The sequence below is a fragment of the Canis lupus genome, chromosome 12 (assembly GCF_048164855.1).
Source record: "Canis lupus baileyi chromosome 12, mCanLup2.hap1, whole genome shotgun sequence".
In the NCBI taxonomy this organism is placed as follows: domain Eukaryota; kingdom Metazoa; phylum Chordata; class Mammalia; order Carnivora; family Canidae; genus Canis; species Canis lupus.
Genome location: NC_132849.1, coordinates 5954989 through 5978668, shown reverse-complemented (window position 1 = coordinate 5978668; position 23680 = coordinate 5954989). Strand labels below are relative to the sequence as shown.

Below are 23680 nucleotides of genomic sequence, written 5' to 3'. Positions count from 1 at the left end.
CAGCACCAGTTTGGCAAAGTCCCTCCTTTGAGGTCTCTAGCTCAGCTCTGTGAGAGGTCTTGTTCAGGCTCTGGAGGCACTGCTGAAGGTGGGCTCCCCCTCCTCCAAAGGTGAAAGCTTTGTTTGCACATTGAGCCTCCAATAACCATTGCTTGGCACTCATCTGCTGCTCTATAAGTGCTCACATCCTAGCTTTGGGGCCAGTGGTTGGTCAAACTCCCATCCCCACCCTTGCCCAGCCCCCATCCTTAGGAGCTTCCACGGAGAAATAGCCTTGTTGTGATGGCACACAGGTCCCCTTGGGGCTGCTTCATGGGCACTTCTCACCAGGTAGGTCCCAGACACTACCAGTTCCCAGCCAGCCCATCAAGGATTCCAAGGATTCCATCTTCCTCTTGGTGTTTCATTTAAGAGACAGGGAGAAGAACTTACCATTTTTTGGTCTGGTATGCAAATTCTCCTAAAATTGTAGCTACAAAGGGTAAAAAGGTAAAAGGCTGGCAGAAGAGAGCAAAGAACAGGAGTGTGAGAACAGAAGATGAATCAGGGAAGAAAAGAGAGAGAGGAAGGGAGTTGGAGCAGGGGATAGGAAGCTTTTGTATAAAATCTCATCTCTTTTCAGATCCAGATGGTATTTTCTGCTGTCAAGGCCCACATGAGACCATCAGAACTGAAAGAGCAATATTCCTTCCTGACCTGGGAAGCCCAGGATCTGGGTCTGGCACTGACTTTCTTGTTATGTCTGTTGTGTGCAGCCTCCTGCTGGATACTATGGTTCAGCTCTGTTCTGCCATCTTCTGTCTTGGCCCGCAGCTGCTTCTGGAAGTAAGTGCAGAGGAGTTACCCCCTTCAGGGGGGTTTCTGGGCAGCTTCTAAACAAGCATCTCTTGCTTTCTTCCTTTCCCCACAGATGCTCCCCCAGGCTACAGGGACAATAGGGAAGACAGAAGCTCCCTGGTTTGCTGACACAATCTCACTATCCTGAAGCCTGATTGTAGGACTGGCCTTCTCGCTGCACCCATGGAGCTGACTTTTGGAGATGTGAGTTGTCATCCTTCTCCCTTGGGTTCAGGAGGCCTTCATTTATTCTCAGCCCTGCCACCATTGTCTTTGTAACCTCAACTTCCTCTGCTGTAAAGTGGGCCCATATGTGACTCCTTTATTTCTCACCACTGAGTGCTCAAAGTGTCCCTGACATCTTGGATTTACAACAAACTAAAGGAACTAGTTTCTGAGATTAGACCAGCCGTGTCCCCTTTACCATATTCACTGTTGGGACTCTGCCTGCGGTGGACTGATAATCTCTCTCTAGCACTCCTCCTCCAGAGTCCATGTGCTCTGGAGCAGCTTAGATGTAGTCAGGCCTCAGGTGGAGTGGCCTAAGATGTTCCTCATCTCCTCCTCTGACCTCTCCTCCTCCATCTTCAGTTTGGTTGTAGTCATTCAGATACATACCTTCAGCGCTCTGCTCCAAATGACAAGCACAATTAATCCATTTGTCATTGCTCTGTAGTATCCACTATTGGAATATACCACAATTTATCCTTTGTATTACTGATGGGCTCTCATGTAGATTTTAATTTACAATTTTAATTAATTAATTTAGAGAGAGTGGGGGGAGGGGCAGAGGGAAAAGGAGAGAATCTCAAGCAGACTCTGCATTGAGCACAGAGCCTAGCATGGGGCTCGATCTCATGACCCTGAGATCATGACCTGAGCCTAAATCAAGAGTAGATGCTTAGCTGAGCCATCCACGTGCCCCTGTAGATTCTATTTTTTTACCTTAACCCACTGTGCCACTGTGACTGTTCTACTAAATATCATCTGATGAAGATGGTATGATTTTCCATTGGAAGCCCCTTCTAGCTGTCTTCTATGGTATTTTGATATGTCCCCACCATTCTTTGAAGTCTTCCTTGATTATGGTCTAGTCAAAGCCCATCTTGGCAATGATCTACCTGAGCAACCCCAGGGTCAGGTGAAGGCTGAAAGCAGTGTTCATTGACCCTATGCCAATTTTCCCACCATCTAGCCAGCAGACCAACACCACACAGTAGTGTTGTTATATTAATTTCTGAGGGGATCAAGGTAGCAGGCCCATTTGGGACTACCTGATTCATTCATGGGGGCAGGGTTTTCTTTACTTTCAGTTGATCATTGGAGGACAGGAGTTAAAATAAAAAGCTTGTGCTGTAGCCAGTCCAAGTTTACCTGAATCTCATTAAAGAGCAGGATCACAAATTATGTATGCAGACTAAATGCATTTTGCTTAATATTTGCTGATGATAATACAGAAGTGGAAAATTGTTTCCTAACTTTCCACCAACCCCAGCAGTACATAGCTGTGATTACTTTTTCTGGGTCACCCTGTAGGTTTGTGGAGATGAGGAGGCCCAGATTCTGCTCATGAGATAGGTAGCTCTAAAGGTTGAGAGACTATCAGACTCATACGTCTTGATGCTTCAGAGAGCAAGACTGTGTTTGTTGCTTGGTTTCTGGAAGTTTGAATTCATAGGACTAGAGTGTATGGCAACATCCACTGAGGTTTGATCTGCAGACAGAAAATAGAAGAAACCTAAACAAGAGTCTTTTAGTCTATCCTACCGATGGCTGGAGTGGGAGCCATGCAGTCCTAAAGACTAAGAACATAGTGAGAGTCTGTAGAAGACAGGCCAAGTGGTGGGATGGGAAAGCAACACTATTGAAGCAAAGGGTAAGCTCCCTCCTTGTTGCAGGACTCAGTGCTCACCACCAGGACTTGGTGATATCCTTGCTCAAGGCTTCTATCAATTGGATGGCCAAACCCCTACCACTTCTTCCTTAGCTGCCAGTTTACTCTCCAGATCTTTCTTTTCTAAAGGGAGTGATGATGGCCTTCTCCCTTTTTCAGGAGAGAGGTGTTTAACCTTGAGTATGCAAATGTACAAACAGCCTGTCAAATTTTACAGTGAACACACCTAACTGGATTTGCCTTTCCATTTAAAGAGAAGGGAGAGAGGTCAGCGAAGAGCTCAAGAATGTAAAAGCTAGTGGGCCTTCAGAGATCAAATAAGTCCTGTTCCATCATTCATGGAATAGGGGACAGCGGTTCAAGAAGGCTGAGGGAGTAGCTAAGGACACACAACCATCTGGTGGGAGACAGATGAAAGGCTCCAATCATGAGGGAGCCAACAGTCATCAGAGGCTGATGGGCCACCTTTGTGGGGACAAGGAACAAGGCTTCACAGAAGTCTTGTGTTCTTTTGATGAGGTTTAGGAGAGAAAGGAACCATCAGAGAAAGCAAAAAAGAATTGGCTAAAGAATTAGCTAAGCCACGACTACCAGATTTTTACCTGGAGATCAGTATTCTTCAAAGGGACTTTGTATCTCATTACACTGTAGGAATATTCTAAGAATATCATGAAAAGCCTAAGCTGTTGTACTTTTTTTCCTTGGATGTGCCTTTTATTTTTCCTAATATAGCCCAGATCAAGTAAGTCTGAATTTCTAATAAGTTTTGATAACCATTTTTAAAGGTCTTCAGGTGAATGTAAGGTACAGCCAAAATTGAGAACCTAAATTTCTTAATCTCACCCTTTCCTTGGATGTGCCTTCTATTTTTCCTACTATAGCACAGAGGTAATGCTCTGCCTTCTGACAGATCATTCTCTCCCTTAGGGCCATGGCTGTCTTAGTAATTACTGTTTTACCTTCTCGCTGTGCATCTTTTGAAAAGATTTTATTTATTTGACAGAGAGAGAGCATAAGCAAGTGGAGCCTAGGCAGAGGGAGTGGGAGAAACAGACTTCCTGCTGATCAGGGAGCCTCATGCAGGGCTGGATGAGGCTGGTGTGAGGCCTGATGTGGGGCTCCATGTGTGGTCTGATCCCAGGACCCTGGGATCATGACCTGAGCCAAAGGCAGACCTTTGACTGACTGAACTACCCAGGTGTCCCTCGGTGCATTTTTATAAATCAGGCACATGGATTCCCTTTATCCAAGGCTAAATCATAGCTAGCTCCCCTTTCATACCTTTGTGTGTGTGTTTAAAAATGGCTTGAGGAAAAAAAAATGGATTGAGGAAGTGGAAAGTATTACAAAAATCTAAGACCAGAACTGCAGCTCTCAGTTGTTTAGGACTGAACATTGGCATCAGAGCTGGATGGTCCCAAATCTTTTAAAATTGACCAGCACAAAAGCTGCTTGAGGACCTGTGCCCCTCAAGTGTCAACAGGGTCAGGCCCCCAAGGGTCAGGCTGGAGGTCCTTCCTGAGAGGTCTGGGACTCCTGTTGGAACAGAGTGACCCAGATGCTGCAGCCTGGCAGCTCCATCTCTGGTTTCAGTGCAGGTTTATTCAGTTTTATATTTTATTCCAGGCAAGTGCTTATTACATGGATAGTATTGATGTCTCAATACCTCAGCATTTTGCTATACTGAAAACTTGACATAACAAAGACAAAGTTGGGGCAGCCAACTTTGCTCCGTGGTTTGGCATCTGCCTTTGGCCCAGAGCGTGGGCTCCCTGCAGGGAGCCTGCTTCTCCCTCTGCCTGTGTCTCTGCCTCTCTCTCTCTCTGTGTCTCTCATGAATAAATAAATAAATCTTAAAAAAACAAACAAAAAACAAAGGCAAAGTTGGACGCCTGGGTGGCTCAGCAGTTGAGCATCTGCCTTCGGCTCAGGGCGTGATCCCGGTCTCAGGATCAAGTCCCACATTGGGCTCCATGTGAGGAGCCTGCTTCCCCCTCTGCCTGTGTCTCTGACTCTCTCTGTGTGTCTCTCATGAATAAATAAAATAAAATCTTTTTTAAAAAAAGAGTCTTTAAAAAAAACAAACAAAGGCAAAGTAAAAAAGAATGACAATGGGATGGTGCACAGAGCCTAAGATGACAAGACAAGTGAGGGGCCTGTTGAGGGTGGAGATAGAAAGTGGGAGGACACAAACAGGAGTATGGGCCAATTGTGGGATATTCGTATAATAAATAGTACTTAGCCTCAAAAAGAGACTAATGACTGATACATATAACAACAAGGATGAATTTCAAGAGTGTTATGATGAGCTAAAGAAGCAGGTTGCAAAGCAATAAATAGTTTATGGTCCCCTGGATATGTGGTGGGGGGCGGGGCAGACTCTGATTCAGGCTGGTGGACTGGTCTCATCCTTGACTTCTTCAAAATAGCATGGGACCTGGTCATTGTAATAGTATGACTAAGCAGTATTGTGATCTGGTTCCAAATTTGACATGGGATGTGTTTCCCAAAGCAATCCTCTCTCATTAATTCATTCTTCTGTTTCTTGTTGCCTCCATTGCTTTCCTTTCCCTGAATCCACAGTTACCCATTTAACAGGCAGTTGAGGTACACCTGAGGTGGTTTTCTCCCTGTCATCGTACCCTCTGACCTCAAAAGTCACTGAACCTGTGGCAGCCCAGAGTGCTGGAAGCCCATCTCTTCACCTTTCCATTTTCTTGGCACTCATGTTGGTTGAGAGTTAACCTCTTGAGGATCTCCTCTTGGGTGCTGGTCTTCAGTTGTCCATTATCCTTCAAGGGAACTCTCCTGTATGTATACTTTCTCCTGAAGCCCAGTTAAAGTTTCTGTTGGCTATCCCTGGGAAAGAGCAACAGACTCTCAGAAGTAAGGGGACCTAAAGCATCTGATGCTCTAGGTCTTGAAACCCTGCCCTTTGCATCTATTTCTGGACTGACTTCCCTCCAGTGCATCTTCTAAAGTCCTCCAGGTGAAAACAGTTTTCTTTCTTTTCTTTTTTTTTTAAAGATTTATTTATTTATGATAGAGCGAGAGAGAGAGAGAGAGGCAGAGACACAGGAGGAGGGAGAAGCGGGCTCCATTCTGGGAGCCTGACGTGGGACTCGATCCCGGGACTCCAGGATCACACCCTGGGCCAAAGGCAGGCACTAAACTGCTGAGCCACCCAGGGATCCTGAAAACAGCTTTCAATGAGGCCATGAGATGCAGCTGCTGAACACATGGAAGACCAGTGACAGCACAGCTTCATAAACTTGACACTAAGGAGGAAACTAACTCCAGGTCAGATTTTCAGGAGGTTGTTTTGGGGCAGAATACAGAGAAGAAAGAAAAAAAGGGAAGGAAATAAGATAGATGGGAACATAACAATCAGTATTACAATGGGGAGTCCTATTATTGAGGGGCAGCGAAAGAGGCGAATGATTTTCGTTCATTTATTTTCTCAAGTTGTGCGTTGGTTAATTGACTTTATTGATTTTGGTCCTGGGTTTTCCGGGTAGTAGTGTTTTGAAACCTTCAATTGGAATAAGATAAATAGAGTTAAAACTATGGAGAGAATTATGATAAATCAAGTAGATGTGTCTAGTTGTGGCATTTCATTAAGGAGAGGTTTAAACTCTCAGTCTTTAACTTAAAAGGTTAACACTTTATAGCTCTTAATGAGTTAGACTAGTTTATATTATACTATTAGGGCAGATCAGGTTTCGAAGTATGATAGGGGGACTATTTCAAGAACAATAGGCATAAAGCTGTGGTTAGATCCGCAGATTTCGGAGCATTGGCTGTAATATAGCCCTGGTCTTATGGCTATTAGGGTAGTTTGGTTCAGTCGTCCTGGGATAGCATCAGTTTTTAGGTCTAGTGATGGCACGGCTCATGAGTGTAGTATGTCTTCTGAAGAGATAAGTATTTGGATAGTCATTTCTATTGCGAGAATGACTTGGTTATCGACTTCTAATAGTTGTAGCTCTCCTGGCTTTAGTTCGTGTGTAGGGATCATGTAAGAGTCAAAGTTTAAGTCTTCATAGTCGGTATATTCATAGCTTCAGTATTAATGGTGACCTATTGTTTTTACAGTTAAGGATGGATTATTAATTTCTTCTATTATATTAAGAATTTGTAGAGAGGGTAATGCGATTAGGATTAAGATAATGGCTGGTAGAATGGTTCATACTGTTTCTATTTCTTGTGAGTCTATTGTGCTTGTGTGAGTTAATTTAGTAGTGAGCATTAGTGAAATAATGTAGAGAACTAAAGAGCTGATTAGAAATACAATTATTAATGTATGGTCGTGGAAATGAAGTAACTCCTCTATAATGGGGAGGTTGTGCCCTGCAGTCCGAGTTGAAAAGGGTACGCCATAGAGATATACAGGGGTTTCACCTATAATTTGACTTTGACAAAGTCATGTAATGTTTTACTAATATCTCCTAATTGAGAAAGACATAATGGTTATGACATTAGCTTGAAACCAGTTTTAGGGGGTTTGATTCCTTCCTTTATTATTTTTGGACAACATATGTAGGTTCTTCAAATGTATGATACGGAGGGGGACATCCACGTAATCACTCGATGTTAGTTGTGGTGAGTTCTACTATTGCAACTTCTCGTTTAGATGCAAAGGCCTCCCAAATCATAAAGATTATGAGCATTACTGCTGTGAGTGAGATGAATGAGCCTATAGAGGAGACAGTGTTTCAAGTAGTATAAGCATCTGGATAATCGGAGTAACGATGAGGTATTCCAGATAGTCCAAGGAAGTGTTGGGGAAAAAACGTTATATTGACTCCTACAAATATAATTGTAAAGTGAATTTTTGCTCAAGTGTCGTTGAGAGTATACCCTGAAAATAAGGGGAATCAGTGAGCAAATCCACCTATAATAGCAAATACTGCTCCTATTGAGAGTACATAGTGGAAGTGGGCTACAACATAATATGTATCGTGAAGAACAATGTCTAGGGATGAGTTAGCTAAAACAATGCCTGTTAATCCACCTACTGTGAACAGGAATATAAACCCTAGAGCCCATAGTATAGCTGGAGATCATTTGATATTTCCTCCATGAAGTGTTGCTAATCAGCTAAATACTTTAACTCCTGTTGGGATAGCAATAATTATAGTAGCAGATGTAAAATATGCTAGTGTGTCTACATCCATCCCTACAGTAAATATATGGTGAGCCCATACAATAAAGCCTAGGAACCCAATAGATATCATTGCTCAAACCATTCCTATGTAGCCGAAGGGCTCTTTTTTCCCTGAATAATATGTAACAATATGAGAAATTATTCCAAACCCAGGCAAAATTAAAATATAGACTTCAGGGTGCCCAAAAAATCAAAATAAGTGTTGGTATAGAATGGGGTCTCCCCCTCAAGCAGGATCGAAAAATGTTGTATTTAGGTTTCGGTCCGTTAGAAGTATTGTAATTCCGGCAGCTAGTACAGGTAATGACAACAGCAATAGGACTGCTGTGATTAGCGCAGATCATACAAATAAAGGGGTTTGATATTGAGACATAGCTGGGGGTTTTATATTAATAATAGTAGTAATAAAGTTGATTGCCCCTAGAACAGAGGAAACTCTAGCTAGATGTAAGGAGAAAATTGTTAGATCTACTGATGCTCCTGCGTGGGCTAGGTTGCCGGCTAGTGGGGGGTATACAGTTCATCCTGTTCCTGCACCTGCTTCTACCATAGAGGATGCTAGCAATAGGAGAAAAGATGGAGGGAGCAGTCAGAAACTTATGTTATTTATTCGGGGGAATGCCATGTCTGGGGCGCCAATTATTAGCGGAACTAGTCAATTTCCGAATCCCCCAATTATAATGGGTATAACCATAAAGAAAACTATTACGAAAGCATGGGCAGTTACGACTACATTATAAATCTGGTCATCTCCTAATAGGGTACTGGGTTGACCTAGTTCGGCTCGAATTAGGAGGCTTAAGGCAGTGCCTACTATACCGGTTCATGCTCCAAACAGTAAATATAAAGTACCAATGTCTTTGTGGTTAGTGGAAAATAATCACCGGTTAATGAACATAGGTAAAATGGCTGATAAAAGCATTAGACTGTAAATCTAAAGATAGGGGTTTAAGTCCTCTTTTTGTCAAGTCTGTGGTGAATTATTCATATTGAATTGCAAATTCAAAGAAGCAGCCTAGACGCTGCCTGGGCTTCTCCCGCCTTTTTTTCCTACGCAGCTTCAGATTACTCAGGTCAAGGAGGAGACCAACTGCAAAAGGTGACTGACACCATCAAGACCAACCCTGATGAAAGAAGAACCATCCTGTGTGGTTGGAATCCAAAGGATCTTCCTCTTAAGGCCCTATGTCCCTGCCATGACCTATGCCAGTTCTATGAATGATGAGCTGTCCTGCCAGTTGTACCACAGGTCACAAGACATAGGCCTGGGTGTGCCCCTCAACATTACCAGCTACACAGGCCTTGCTCGCCTACATGACCGCACACATCACAGGCCTGAAGCCAGGTAACTTTGTAGGTACTTTGAGAGATGCACATATTTACCTAAATCACGTTGAGATGCTGAAAATGCTCAAAATGCTTCTAAAAGTTGAGGCAATTGATGACTTCAAGGCCGAAGACTTTCAGATTGAGGGGTACAATCCTCACTCTACTATTTTTTTTTCTCACTCTACTATTAAAATGGAAATGGCTATTTAATAAAGTGTTTTAAGGAGGTGTTTGAAGGGTATTCAGTCTATAGGAGTTTGATAGAATGCCCAAGTGAAAGCTCATTTGCCCTAGAGGAAGAAGTAATTAGGTCAAAAAGCTTGGGGACCAGCAGTTATTATTCATTAATTTTTAAGTATGTTGCCACTGGCAAACAATCTTGATGGCTCTCTTAGTAACAAAAGGCCCTGAGTTTGGGTAACTCACCAAGGATATGTGAAGATGCCAAGACTGGGAATAAAGTCAGGAGAGTGAAAATTTATATACTCTTAAAAATGTGTACATGCATTTCAAGCTCATATTTTTATGAAGAAGTGAGTGCATTTCAAGAATTACATATAAGCTATTCCCCCAAACTTGAGCGAACTGAATAACACAGGCAGTCATAATAATGTATTTATGATTTGTGATCATAAATATTTAAATTTATATTTGCTTTATATATTGCTGTATTAAAGAAATGTTCTGCAAAAGAAAAAAAAAGAAATAGCTAATAGAGAAAATTCATTTTTCTTTTAACCTTTTCTATGAATTTCTGGCCATTATGAGTTTTATTCTTGCCTCACAAATTTTCCTCTTTATAGGCATTCAATACATGTAAACAGTTTTTAAATAAGAATTTATTAATTTGATCCATTCATTTAAAGATACCTCCAAGTTCACAGCCAAGAATGCTGTTTGATAGGGCTGGAAAGTTCTGGAGACCATTCTTCTAGACATCCAGACATCATGTCACAAGACGTCTTGAGCAGAGCGCAAAGGGTGACTCTGAGCATATGAATGAGGGGTTGCAAGGGAGACACCTGGAATGGACTGTCTGGTGCCTGAGGAGGGAGAGACAGAGACCATGAGATTCTCTTCACTGACTGCTCCAAGCAGAAACTGATGTTCCCTTCCCTCCTCATTCATACTTAGGGGAGGGAGAGAGCCCAAGCTAGTATCCAGTTCACAGCCAGTGACTCCCTGATTATCTGCAAAGATGGAGCAATGGACTAATACAGGAAATGTGAATTTCCCAGAATAATTTGCTCCTACACCCCTAGGGATGTGTAGATGGGACCTTATAAGCAACAGCAGCCTTTTCAAAATTGGGAATAACTATTACAATTTTGGCCATGGTGGGTCTGGGCAGTTTTTGCACTTTCCACTTCTTCTCTTTGCTTCTACAACTGGCCACTGCTGTGGAAAGGAGGAACATGGAAGTGACTAAGTTGGGGTTTTGCCCTCTGTAAGTCTGAAAATTCCACTTTGCTTTCCCAAAAGCCCCTTCCTTGTTGTAGAGCTGAGGTACCCAACTCCAGGTTCTACCCATGGAAACCAGATGTGGATACTGTCATAGGGAATTTAAAAACCCAGCAAGTCATACATTCTGGAGACAGATGCTCTCAAAAATCTGCTTTCCTGGGCAGCCCGGGTGGCTCAGCGGTTTAGCGCTGTCTTTGGCCCAGGGTGTGATCCTGGAGACCCAAAATCGAGTCCTATGTCGGGCTCCCTGCATGGAGCCTGCTTCTCCCTCTGCCTGTGTCTCTGCCTCTCTCTCTGTCTCTCATGAATAAATAAATAAAATCTTTAAAAAAAAAAAAAGATATGCTTTCCTGCAACCAGCAAAAACCTGGGGGCTTCATGCACAAGCACAACGGTGTGATGTAGCTGAGTGACACTATAATTGGCCACGCACTCATGGGCAGTGGCTGAAGTTCTGGGATAGTCTTTCTCATGAATTAGCTATTACTGTGATGTCGTAGGGGGTATCCCAGTGACAGCATCACATGGAAAGTATGGAACCAAGGGCCACTCACATCTGGGAAATGGCAGGTGGCATCCAGGGCACGTGGTAGTGGCAGGAAAGTGGATGTGATCTTCCCTCTGCTGATGTGGGCATATGCAAGCCCACAAGCTTGGCACTGCACCAGGTAGTGTAGGGAGTTATAAGAGTGGGCATCAATCATGTCAGATAGCCCTGAGCATGAGCCCTAGCCCACACTGGGGCGAGATGCTTAGTGTTTTCATTTATAAAGTGGGAACAATATTGCCTGTCCTGTTTCCCTCTCTGGGAAAATTGTAAGGAAGACTAGGCTATTGCATGCACGTTGAGTGCCTTTTAACTGTGAACCTAAATGCTCTTTGAGGCTCTAGATGTGGACAGAAGTTTCCACCCTTCCTACTTTTTCCTTGTTCGGTGTTGCTGAGCACATGTTCCAGCCTCTTCTGCAGGCGATCATTGATGCAGATAGACTCCTCCAGGCGCTGGCGCAGGTTCTGGATCTCGACAAGATTCTTTTCCAGTAGGTCAGCCCCTGTTGCATCCCACCAAGACATGGGAGAGGTAAGAGGTGAGGAAGGCCAGTCACTTGTGGGTAGCTATGGAGCCTGCCCAGGACTTCTCTTCGAGATCCCTGTCCATCTCACCTGGGCACCAGTTAGCACCAGGCAACTTGTTTAAAGAGTAAACACAAGATGGCCCTCTGTAAGGAAAGCCCACAGGGCCTCTTCCCAGATAGAGGCTGAGTCCATCTGACGGGGATGGACACTGGCTGGAAAACAAGGATGAGAAACTGCTACAAGCCTCTAGGTAGGACTGGCCTACCCATGAAAAAGCTGGTCCACCTCCTTTTGGTAGCAATCCAGAGGGCCTCCTTCCCTACCTCATACCTAGGCTACCTGATGATCCATGGCTTGAAAACCTTTAACATCCACCCACTAATAGAGAGGCTAAGGTAATGCATATGAAATTAAATCAGGCAGTGAATAGTGGGTGATACTGTGTTTTCCTTTAACTGCTTTTGGTGAAGAGTGACAAGGAAGGGCCTGGGAAGGTATCAGGACCTGAAGAAGGAACAGGAGATGATGGAACCCCTCTGAGGAAAGGATGCACAAAGGGAAGGGGAAAGAGACAAGAATAGGCTTCATCCACCAGGACATCTTGCTTAGGGCCAGGTTTTTCTCTCAGCATTTAATATGTCTTATTGTTACACTGTCTGGTCCTAGAAACTGAGCTGCTCAAGCCATTCCTCTTGTTGGCTGCACCTCTAGTCCCTGGGTGCCAGGATGCCTGGCTCTAAACTCAACAGCAAAGCTTGAGAGGTCAGACTGACTTATGGTTGCACACAAAGGGTGTGTGTGTACCTGAGAAATATTCTCCCATCCTGCAATAAATAGCTCTTGACCTAAGGAAGACCTCTTCTATGGAAGCCTGAACTGGGAATTCTAAGAACAGTCTCAAACTAGGCCTAAGAAGATTGTAGCACAGAGAAAAGGGAGCACATGAATGTGAAGCAACTCATCCTCTCTGCAGAGTACCTCAGAACACCCCTGACTTCCTTTATTCCTCTGCTCAGAGTGAATTGCTGGGAGAGGCACTTAGAAAGGACCAGCCCTGGGCTGGGATCTCATTCTCTGGCTGAGCTACAGGATACCACCCCCTTCATCTCACCCATTTCTGTGAGCCAGGATCTAACAGGGGAATACAAAATCCTTGGGCCCAGAAAGAATGTGTTCACTCCCCTCAATGGGCTCTATTTCACTAACTGCTCCTTTGTGTTTACCAGAGGGCTTGGAGTTGGGCTGGTATGAAGAGGAGAAGGAGGACAGGTGCCCAGATGCATTCATTTTCTGAGGCCTCATCTTGTCCCATAGGCCACTGCTGCCATGGTGCCCTGGGCCTGGTATCCCACTCAGTTGTGTGGTGCCACTCAGAGGATAGAAGGGTTGGGTAGATCTGGCATCTGAATGGTTGCTGAGCAGTGAAGCTGAATCAGCAGGAGTGGCTGGGCTGACATCTGTCCAAAAAAGAACATGAGGGAGAAACCAATGGGAAGTCAGAAATAAAGTGTGTTTTTTTTTGTTTTGTTTTGTTTTTTTAGAAATGAAGTGTTTTAAAGATAATTATATTGGGTTGAAAAGTGTCTTCCAAAAAGTCATGTCTACCTGGAACCTTATAATGTAACCTTATTTGAAAATGGGGTCTTTGCAGATGTAATGTGTTAAGATGAGACGATACTGGATTAGGGTGGACCTTCATCCAATATGATTGATGTCCTTATATAAGATTGGGAAAGGAGACACAGATAAAAAGACACATGGGGGAGAAGACCACATTACAAGGGAGTCAGGAGGCAGACACTGGAGTGATACATCTACAAACCAAGGAAGGCTCTCAGCAACCACCAGAAACTAGGAAGAGGCAAGGAAAATGGAGCATGGCCCTGCTGATACCTTGATTTCAGACTTCTAGCCTCCAGAACTTGGACAGACAAATGTCTGTGGTTTTAAAACACACAGTCTGTGACACTTTGTTACAGCAGCCTTAAAAAAACCAAAGTAATCCATGGAATGAAGACTAGAGCAGATGTCAGAGACCTCAAGCACAGGCAGTGATTTCTCTGACATGAAGCACAGCGACATCTTTCAAGATAGGTCTCTTTTGACAAGGGAAACAAAATCAAAATAAACTTTCAGGACTACATCAAAATAAAAAGCTTCTGTGTAGCAAAGGAAACCTTCAACAAAACAAAAAGACAACATACTGAATGAGAATATTTTGCAAATAATGTATCCAATAAGGGGTTAATATTAAAATATGTTTAAAAACTTATATAACTCAACACTAAAAAGCTCCAAATAATCCAATTAAAAAACGGGCAGGGGACATGAATAGATGCTTTTTCAAAGAAGACATGCAGATGGCCAACAGACACTTGAAAAGATGCTTGACATCACTCATCATCAGGGAAATGCAAATCAAAACCACTGTGAGATACCTCCTCACACCTGTAAGAATATCTAGAATAAAAAACACTAGAAATAAGTGTTGGCAAGTGGGAAAGTGGAGAAAAAGGAATCCTCGTGTACTGTTGGTAGGAATGCAAGTTGGTGTAGCCACTGTGGAAAACAGTACAGAGGTTCCTTAAAAAGTTAAAAATAGAACTAATATGATCTAGTAATTCTACTTCTGGGTATTTACCCAAAGAAAACAAAAACACAAATTTGAAAAGATACATGCATCCGTGTGTCAACAGCCAAGACATGGAAGCAGCCCAAGTGTGCACCCATAGATGAATGGATAAAGAAGATGTCATATTTATATACAATGAAACATTACTCAGCCATATAAAAAAGAACAAAATCTTGCCATTTGTGACAATATGGATGGAGTTACAGGATATAATGCTAAGTGAAATAAGTCAGAGAAAGACAAATACTATATGATTCCACTCATATGTGGAATTTAAGAAACAAATGAACAAAGAAGAGATAGATAAAAAAATCAGACTCTTAAAGATAGAAAACAAACTGGTGGTTTCCAGAGGGGAGGTGAGTGGGGGAATGGGTGAAATAGGTGAAGGAGATTAAGAGCACACTTATCATGATGAGCACTGAGAAATGTATAGAATTGCTTTTGTTTTTTTTTTTTTTAGAGAGTGTGAGAGCATGAGGGAGCAGCAGAGGGAGGGGGAGAGAGAGAGAATATTAAGCACGCTCCATGCCAAGTGTGGAGCCTGATGTGGGGCTAAATCTAACAACCCTGAGATCATGACCTGAGCTGAAACCAAAAGTCAGACACTCAACCAACTGAGCCACCCAGTCGCCCCACGGAATTGTTGAATCACTAATCGTACACCTGAAACATAACCCTATGTATATATGCTAACTATACTTGCAGTTTTTTAAAAAAAGAAAAAAAAGTAGTGGTTACATGTAGTATCTGAGGGTCACAGTGCACATCCAGAAGGGCAAGGGCCCCTCTCCTGGCTCCCTCTATGATTCCCAATGCTGGAACAATCCCAAGGAAGTACTTGCAGAAATGTCTTCTCCAGTAGCAGAACTCACTGCCAATCTTAGAAATCATGAGATTAAGGAAATGAAGCATTTTGTGGGTTGTGAACCGGTAATACACTCATTCACCAGTCTATGCCCTTGCCAGCAACACAGTGACTAATCCTTCATGAGACTGTTCTACATTAGGGGTTGTTGGAGGAAAAAAAAGGGAAGATAGCCTCCATTAATAGCCAATGTGTGGAGAACTTAGGCTGACATTCCTGGTGCCTCCCACTCCTCCTGCCTCCTACTCTGGATGCCTGCTGAGGCTGAGGGATCTCTAAGGAAGGCAAGTGGTGATTTGGATCCCACCCAGCATGGCTCATGAGACTGTAAAAATAATTCTTAAATATAGTTTAGCTTGTCTGGCTCCTGTCCAAAGAATGACTGGGTTATTTCTGCATGGGGGATTGTAGAACCAAAAATATATGGCATCGGCAGCCCCGGTGGCTCAGCAGCTTAGTGCCTGCCTTCAGCCCAGGGTGTGATCCTGGAGACCCAGGATCAAGTCACAGGTCGGGCTCCCTGCATGGAGCCTGCTTCTCCCTCTGCCTGTGAGTCTGCCTCCCTCTCTCTCTCTCTGTCATGAATAAATAAATAAAATCTTTAAAAAAAAAAAAATGGCATCAATGATGCTGTGAGAACCTGGCCATGCCCTTTGCTGTCTCCCTTTGCAAGAAAAACCCACCTGGGTAGGAGGGCCACAATTCAGCTAAAAGTGTGAGTCAGCTCTTTTTCAAAGATTATTAACAAGGACCGCAGAGTAGGCAAGTTTCTCCTCTGAGCAGGTGGGAGTGAAGTCCTTATTTCCCTTCAACCAAGTTCAGGTTCCTCTAAGGAGCTGTGCACTTCAATCAATATCCAGTAGGTCTTCTCCTTTCATTATGAATGATATTACAGAATACCAGATGGAATTAGTATCGATGTGAAATGAGGAGTAAGGTAAACTACATGAATCCTTCAGCACAATGCCCAACAATGTAGGAACTCAATCAAAAGGGGATTCCCAACCCCTTCCAAACCTCCTTTATCCCCTCTCCAGAACATCAGCTTACTCTCAACCAATGCTATAGGAAGTCCCAAGTCCAATCAGTAACAACGATCAGCATTTTCATGTCCCGGTCTCCCCTGGCCACACAGCACAGAAAACATGCCCTAGACTGTACACAGAAAAAGCAACAGAGAACAGCCTCTGGCAAGAATAATTCTGCCTTGCAGGGCAGCTGCCACACTAGTCACATTTTTGTTAACTACTCTAGAAGTTCAAAAAACAAAGGAGGAGGAGTGATAAGCCATTGTCCCTCTGAGAAGATAATGACTTTAGATGGAAAAAAGAAAAAAGAAGAGTTTCAGTCTCCCTCAGAAAAGAGAGAAGTGGCAGAAAATAAGGCTGATGCCACCCCAGAGGCCACATCTCGTGTGACCGTTCCTACAAGTCATGGCAGGAATTGCAGGTGAGGGGAAGGTGTGTTTTCCCTTCTGCCGTCTCTGGGGTAGCAATGAGGTGGAATCAAGACTTTGGGCACCTGAGTTCAAAGATATATGTAAAACCCCCATTGGCCCCTCAGAAGAGGTCATGTAAATATCAAGGGCACTGCACTTATATATGAATTCTTGGATGAAATTGCAGTGTGTATAGGGTCTTGTCTCATGTGCAGAGGCTAGACCTTTGTCACAAAGAGTGGAGTGAGGAAAACACCAGCTCCAGAAAACCAACAAAAGAGGTGTAGGAAGAGATGACTCCCACCCTGCTTAGTCCCTAATTGCTTGGGCCACAGTGCAGTGGGCAGTCTGAGCTTTCCAGTCAGTGGGGTGAGCGAATGTCACCCTGGCGTGGGTGCTCTTCAGTAAGTTCCCTGACTTCACTGAACCTCAGTGGTCCTTAGCTGTGTTGTAAGATTGGGACACCACCACCTACTTGAAAGGATGGTTGCTGATTAAATTAGGCAAGATACATAGTCAATACTGTGAACATAGTAGATGCTCAATAAATGTGAATTTCCTTTTTCTTTGGTTGCTATAATCCTAGGGGAAACATTATGCTGCTCTGATCCTCAGGGTGAAATGAGAAACAGGAATAGTATCAGGTCAAACCCATTATGGCTCATTCATTGCCTAAAACAGCCAATTTGGAAAAAAAAAAAAAAAACCAGATATAGCCAGACACTAAGGATGGTTTCTCAGTTTTGCCAGAATTTGAGATTGATATAGTTCTCTAAAGATAGAAATGCTTTTCTTGGGAGGCAAATTAAAGAGAAAACTGAGCAGGAGAAAATTAAGGTTTGATTTTAAATGTACTCTCCTCCTCCAACTCTCACCAAGGCTACCCAAGGGCCCTTCTTGGGGGCTTCTCGGGTATTCAGCCTGGACCCAAGACACATCCCAGTTAATGTGGGTTTAGAGGACATTATAGCTGAATTACTAGAATGACAGATGAGATCTGTAAATCCACAAATGATTACGGATATTTTGTGGTAAACAGAAAATAGGAAACGTGACTGTTTACCCAAGGATTCCAAGATCAGAGGCCCAATCTCAGTGATGTTCATGTTCATGCCAGTGATCTGAAAGATGATGTGATCAGGTTACAGTGATGGGGGAGTGTTTGCCCCTTCCCCTTCCCAACTCATGACTCCTCCCCTCAAGTCCAACACCATGTATGTGCAAGAGGGGGGCTGGTGGCTGATGCTGTGTAGGACTAGGAAGGAAAGAGAGCTATCTGACACCCTCGGAGGCTATGCTTGGCACTGAGTCCCAGACCTGTGCTCTATCAGGGACCTCACAGTGGATCTGCAGGGCCTGGGTGCATAGACATCTCACGCAGTGTAGACCAAGGGGCAAATACCTTGCACCTGGACCCCGTCTGGGTACTCACTGACCACATCCATTGAAGGGCATACATCTTGCTCTTCATGAAGCAGAGAAGTACTGCTAGAGGAGAAATGGGCAGCAGACTGGGCCTGGTCTCTGGAGTGGATCTGGCACAAAGTCTGGGGCTGGGCCTCCTGCCTGGTCTTTAGGACTTCTGTCACTTTACCCTTCTTTTGCATCTCCCTTAGGATACTGGAGGGGTAAGAAAGACAATGGAGGGGATCCCTGGGTGGCTCAGCGGTTTGGTGCCTGCCTTTGGCCCAGGGCGCGATCCTGGAGTCCTGGGATCGAGTCCCGCGTCGGGCTCCCGGCATGGAGCCTGCTTCTCCCTCCTCCTGTGTCTCTGCCTCTTTCTCTCTCTCTCTGTGTCTATCATAAATAAAAATAAACAAATAAATCTTAAAAAAAAAAAGAAAGAAAGACAATGGAAAAATAAAGGTCACTTGATACAGCTGTAGTGATCTGGCAGCTCACAGGATGAGCCCTGGAAGTCAAAGACACTGTTCCTTTGGAGGAGAAGCCAAACAACTTATTTCTGTTTGGGGGTGGAGAGTGAGGGACAGGGGAGAACAATAGTTGCCCAGTGCCTTGGCCACATATATCCCGAGGAAGGGAGAAGACCCACTCGGCCCTTTAAATAATACTCCTGGCTCCTTCACAAGACAACCAGAGGTCCATAAGAGTTCAACACACTCTGTGAACATGATGCGTTCAGTAGTATTTGCAGTGGCCCACTTAAAACTGTTTCCCGAGGTGATGTGGCCTCCCAGGCATCTTGTAGTTTCTAGACCTCCTTCTGTAAGTATTGTCGTACAGTATAATTTTTTTTCTTTTTTTGCAAGGACAATTTGTAACTATTTAACATCTGCCAGCACCTCTTGGGTCACCATTGAAGAAACTAGATATAATCTCAGTCTTTAAAGATATAAGGGAAATCAGAGGGGGTCCCTGGTGGTACAGGAGACTCTTAAGAGTAGATAGTTAGGTTAGAGCAGCTCTGTGTTGCTAAATCAGTGAACTAATATGAGAATGGGACCAAAATAATAATAAATTTTTAAAAATAGGAAACGAGATCACTTCATCACTAGGGATACATAATAATTGGATGTTATAATCAGCCATTTGCTTTTATTGGGTGTGAGATCTCCCTCTTCTTTGAGCTTCTGGCCCTTGCTTCTAAATCCTTCACCAGATTATATGTTTCACAGCCCCTGAAAATTTGGAGTTACCTGAGGGTCCTCAGCATCTGTCCTGTTTCATTCTTCTCATGTGTACAGGCATCTAAAAGCCAGGTTCAAAAAGGACTAGTCATAATTTAAGCAGGTCTCATTTCCCAGATTACAAGCAAACACTGAATTTTCTCTGGGATCAGATGTGACTACTTGATTTTCCAGTCCAGGATACTCTGAATTTCCTCAGGAGAGGAAATTGGGTTGAAACTTTGGAGAACTTGCCCAGCAGGCTTTCCTGAGCCCACCACAAAGGTCATCATCTTTACTTGCTCTGTCCTGGGTCAGAGTCAAAAGCTAAAAATGTCTCTTTTCCTACAGGCCAGGAGACACTTGTCCAGAGGCCTCTGGGCCACTCCAACCAGAGCCTCCAAGTCCTGCCACAAAGGTGGTTCCCAGTCCCACATCTGTATGCCCTGTCACAGCTTTCATGCAGAACCTACTCCTGTCTCTGTGGAGGTGACAGACATTCCTGACCTACCTCTGCATCTGCCATCAGATGCCCACACAGTGGCCTCCAGCCTGCTCTTACTACGTGCCCTCAGGTGCTCTAGGGAATATTCTATGAAAAAGGCACGTGAAATAACTAACGTTCCACCACCAGGTAATAGTATATACGGTGTCTGAACCATGCCCAAATCAGCATGATTCTTTTATCTTTTTTTTTTTTTTTTTTTTAAATGAGTCAATGAATGCTGCTGATTTGAACCTTAGAACAATCATGCTGGTATCATTCGACCTAAATTTTTAGGTGAGGAAACAGAAATCAAGAGAAGTATGAACGTGTCCAGAGCTAATAAATGAACACATACAGGTTAAAGCCGGGGTCTTTAGATCCTAATTCAGGGCTCTATTCACAGCAACCAGCTACCTCCCCTCTACCTATCTTTCTGCCAGTTAGTTTCAGATTAATGCTATCACCCCCCAGAGTTGCCTTTTGTCCTAGTGGCCATATTCCATGAGGGATAAAGGAGCTGGTCATCATCCTGGCATCCCCATTCCTGCATGCTTCTCCTCATTGTTCCTCACCAGCCAGTCCTGACTGGTTCCAGGATGGTGTCTACGAAGTGGAACATTAGATTGAAAAGTCACTTGTAGATGTGGGCTTGTCTGAACCTTGGTCCTTGGGAGGGACTGAAGGTCCTCCTGAGCCCTGGGGCCAGCTTACCTGTGTCGAATTTGCTGGCAAGGCTCTCTGCCAGCTGGCTCCCCTTGGTCAGGTGCTCACGGAAGTGCTGCTCCATGTAGTGGTCAACTTTATTGCTGCTAAGGAGTTCCTCAAAGGTTTTCATGGTATTCCTGACATGCTGGATGAGAAGGGATGAGAAAGCTCTCCCCATCCTCATTTTTTGCCTCAGGTGGGTCAACTCCCGAGCCTGATCCTGGATCAAGGAGTGGTATTTCCTAAAGTGGGAAAGAAACAGTAAGGGGGGGAAAGAGGGACTGATTCAGCAGAAGGCACTCAGAGAATTTCACCCCAAAAACCCCTACACTGAATTATATAGCACGTTTAGTGACCTGAATGTGGTAAAAGGAATGAAGGAAAACAAAATTTTCTTCTGTTTGAAAAATCCCTTCTACAAGTGTCTTTCCCCAGCCCCATACTTCTGAAAATGGAACCAGCCTTTCTTCTCTAGTTCTGTTTTAAAATCTGCTCTCATGGGATGCCTGGATGGCTTAGTGGTTGAGCATCTGCCTTTGGATCAGGGTGTAATCCCAAGGTCCTGGGATCGAGTTCCACATGGGGCTCCCTGCAAGAGGCCTGCTTCTTCCTCTGACTATGTCTCTGCCTCTCTCTGTGTCTCTCATGAATAAATAAATAAAATCTTTAAAAAATAAAATAAAATAAAATCTGCTCCCTGTTGCCTGAGTGGCTCAGCAGTTGAGCGTCTGCCTTCGGCTCAGGGTGTGATCCCGAAGTCCCAGATTTGAGTCCCACATTGGGATCCTTGTGTGGAGCCTGCTTCTCCCTTTGCATGTGTCTCTGCCCCTCTCTTTGTGTCTCTCATGAATAAACAAATAAAATCTTTAAAAAGAAAATCTGCTCCCAGTCACTCGCTTTAGTTTATAAACCATCTCAATACAGTAAACAAAGCCAGGCGTTAATCGGAAAGTTGAAAGGAAAACATATGAGAAAAGAGATCACTTGTTGTAGGCAGCAGGATTTTTCTCTCACCAGGATGGACCTTTTTCTTACAGATAGCCAAGGCTCCCTTGGCAGGGCATCTTCCAGCTCCTTTAATTTAACCACTGTATTCTGCTGCTTCTGTATGCTCCAGGGTAACGAACCAACAGTGTTTCACTCATAGAGCTCAAAAGAATGACCCAAAAGATGATCTCCAAAAAAATGATGTGAACTAATTTAGTATCCCACAATATCCTGGTGAACATGACTACTATTTGTTATGGAGGAGAGTAGAAGGGAAGGTTTTGGTTCATCTTGTTTCTGAGAGATGGAATGCAGCTGAACGGATGAAGCAGGAAGCAGCAGGCCTGGACTGTAACCCCAATGCGCTTTACCCTCCCACTGCAAACCCAGGAAGTCATTTTACTACTTTGTGCCTCGGTTTCTTCATCTGCTAAGTGAGGGTAAAATAACTACTTTTCCCTTTTAGAAATATGGTCAGGATTGAACTTTATTTTAAATGTTGGGATGAGTACAGCAATGCCAGTAAAGTATTTATCTTATCAAAAAGAAAACAGATGATTATCACTCATTACTTCAACAATGGTGGATTTATCAGACCAACTTGACATCCTCTGATTTCACCAGTTTCTCTTGGAGACTTTGCCAGTGTTGTCCGTATTGTGCCAGCACAGGTGCTAGTTGTTTCCTGAGAAGCTGAAATTTGCCTGAGGCCCAGAGTCACTGGTCTAGAACAGGTAATCCAGGCATCAGAAGAGCCAGGATGGGGATCAGGACAGGTCATCCTCCAGGTAGCATCAAACCCTATTTGGACTTTTTAAACCATGCTATACTTTATTCACATTTCTGACCAACATTTCTCATATCATCAGGCAGCTGCTTCCTAGACTAAGAGCTCTTTCAGAGCCAGGAGTGTTTTAGTTGTCCTATGTACACAGCCAAACACAAAGGAGGCTCTCAGTAAACATTTTTTTCCAACTATGGGAAACAGAAGTCCTTACAAACCTCTACTCATCCCTCACTGTGTTCCTGTCCTAAATGTCCTAAATGTTCCTGTCCCTAAATGTCAGGGATACTATGCATTTTCCACTGATGCAGAAAACCCTTGCCCCTAAGAAAGATTCTGTACTCTCTTGGGGAGTTCTATGAAATGGGAATGTCCTCAGACTTGCAGGATATTGTCAATCCTGGGTCCCTAACATTTCCTAGGTAGCTTCTCCACTCTAAGCACAACACTCAAGAACCTCTTCCTTGGAAAACAAATATGAGGAAACCTTTACTGAAATTAAATGGGCTTTACAGAATCCTCCTGCACTTGGACTTCCTACATTACATTGTTTGGTCAGGAATGTAATAATCAAGTATTGGGAGCCCTTACTCAAGAAGATGAAGGAAAAATAAGTCCTACAGCCTATTATGGCTTACAATTGCATTCAAAGACCAAGACATACCCAAACTTTAGCTGCAGCTGCTAAAATGACAGACTTCTCCTTAAAACTGTTCAGGGAAATAAATTAAATTTATAGGTCCCTCATGCTGTAGAAAGTTTGCCAAACACTGAGTATACACAGCATTTCTCAGCTAGTAGACAACATTTTGTGAGATTCTACTCTTGTCTCCTCAGTGTTCTTCCCTGCAACTCTCTCTCTTTTTAAAATTTAAATATTTATTTTAGAGAATGAGCACAGGGAGTGGCAGAGGGAGAAGGAGAAGCAAGCTCCCCAATGAGCAGGGAGCCTGATTCCTGCAACTCTTTAAATGCTGCTACCCTCCTACCCTTACCCAACAAAGGAGAGACTCATAACTGTTGACTTGGTCTCCTCAAATCAAATTCCTAGATTAGATTTACGAGAAACCCTATTAGTCAATCCGGATTTAGTACTCTGCATTGTTGTCTCCTATGCCAAGAATTCCGAAGGAAAATATCAAGCTAAATATGCTGTCACTACATAACATGAGTTATTAGGAAGAGGAGACTTTTCTTTACTTAATTCAACACAACCTGCAGAGTTGGTGGCTCTCACTGGAGCCTGTAAATTGACAAAAGAAAAAACCGCAACTATTTACACCAATAGCAGGTATGCCTTCTGAGTAGTTCATGACTTTGGTATGCTCTGGAAACAATCTTTTTTCCTTCTAAGTAATCTCCACACCTACCGTGGGGCTCAAAC

General features: G+C 43.6%; 1 protein-coding gene and 1 long non-coding RNA gene across 2 annotated transcripts in view; both read right to left on the bottom strand.

Annotated features, from left to right (window-relative positions):
• Positions 1 to 7182: 7182 nt before the first annotated feature.
• Positions 7183 to 23680, bottom strand: part of LOC140601888 (uncharacterized) — a 42139-nt gene continuing 25641 nt past the window's right edge. The window contains exons 5-10 of the mRNA XM_072771333.1: positions 20532 to 20767; positions 19364 to 19415; positions 18139 to 18326; positions 12992 to 13225; positions 11612 to 11743; positions 7183 to 10270 (exon numbers count right to left, since the gene is read on the bottom strand). Coding sequence (XP_072627434.1) covers positions 10179 to 10270; positions 11612 to 11743; positions 12992 to 13225; positions 18139 to 18326; positions 19364 to 19415; positions 20532 to 20767 — 934 coding nt within the window. The 3' untranslated portion in view covers positions 7183 to 10178. The remainder of the gene's footprint in view (positions 10271 to 11611; positions 11744 to 12991; positions 13226 to 18138; positions 18327 to 19363; positions 19416 to 20531; positions 20768 to 23680) is intronic.
• On the bottom strand, positions 14789 to 17763 carry LOC140600999 (uncharacterized). Its single transcript, XR_012004066.1, has 2 exons — positions 16319 to 17763; positions 14789 to 16139 (listed from the first exon to the last, which is right to left on the bottom strand). It is a non-coding gene; the product is annotated as an uncharacterized lncRNA (long non-coding RNA).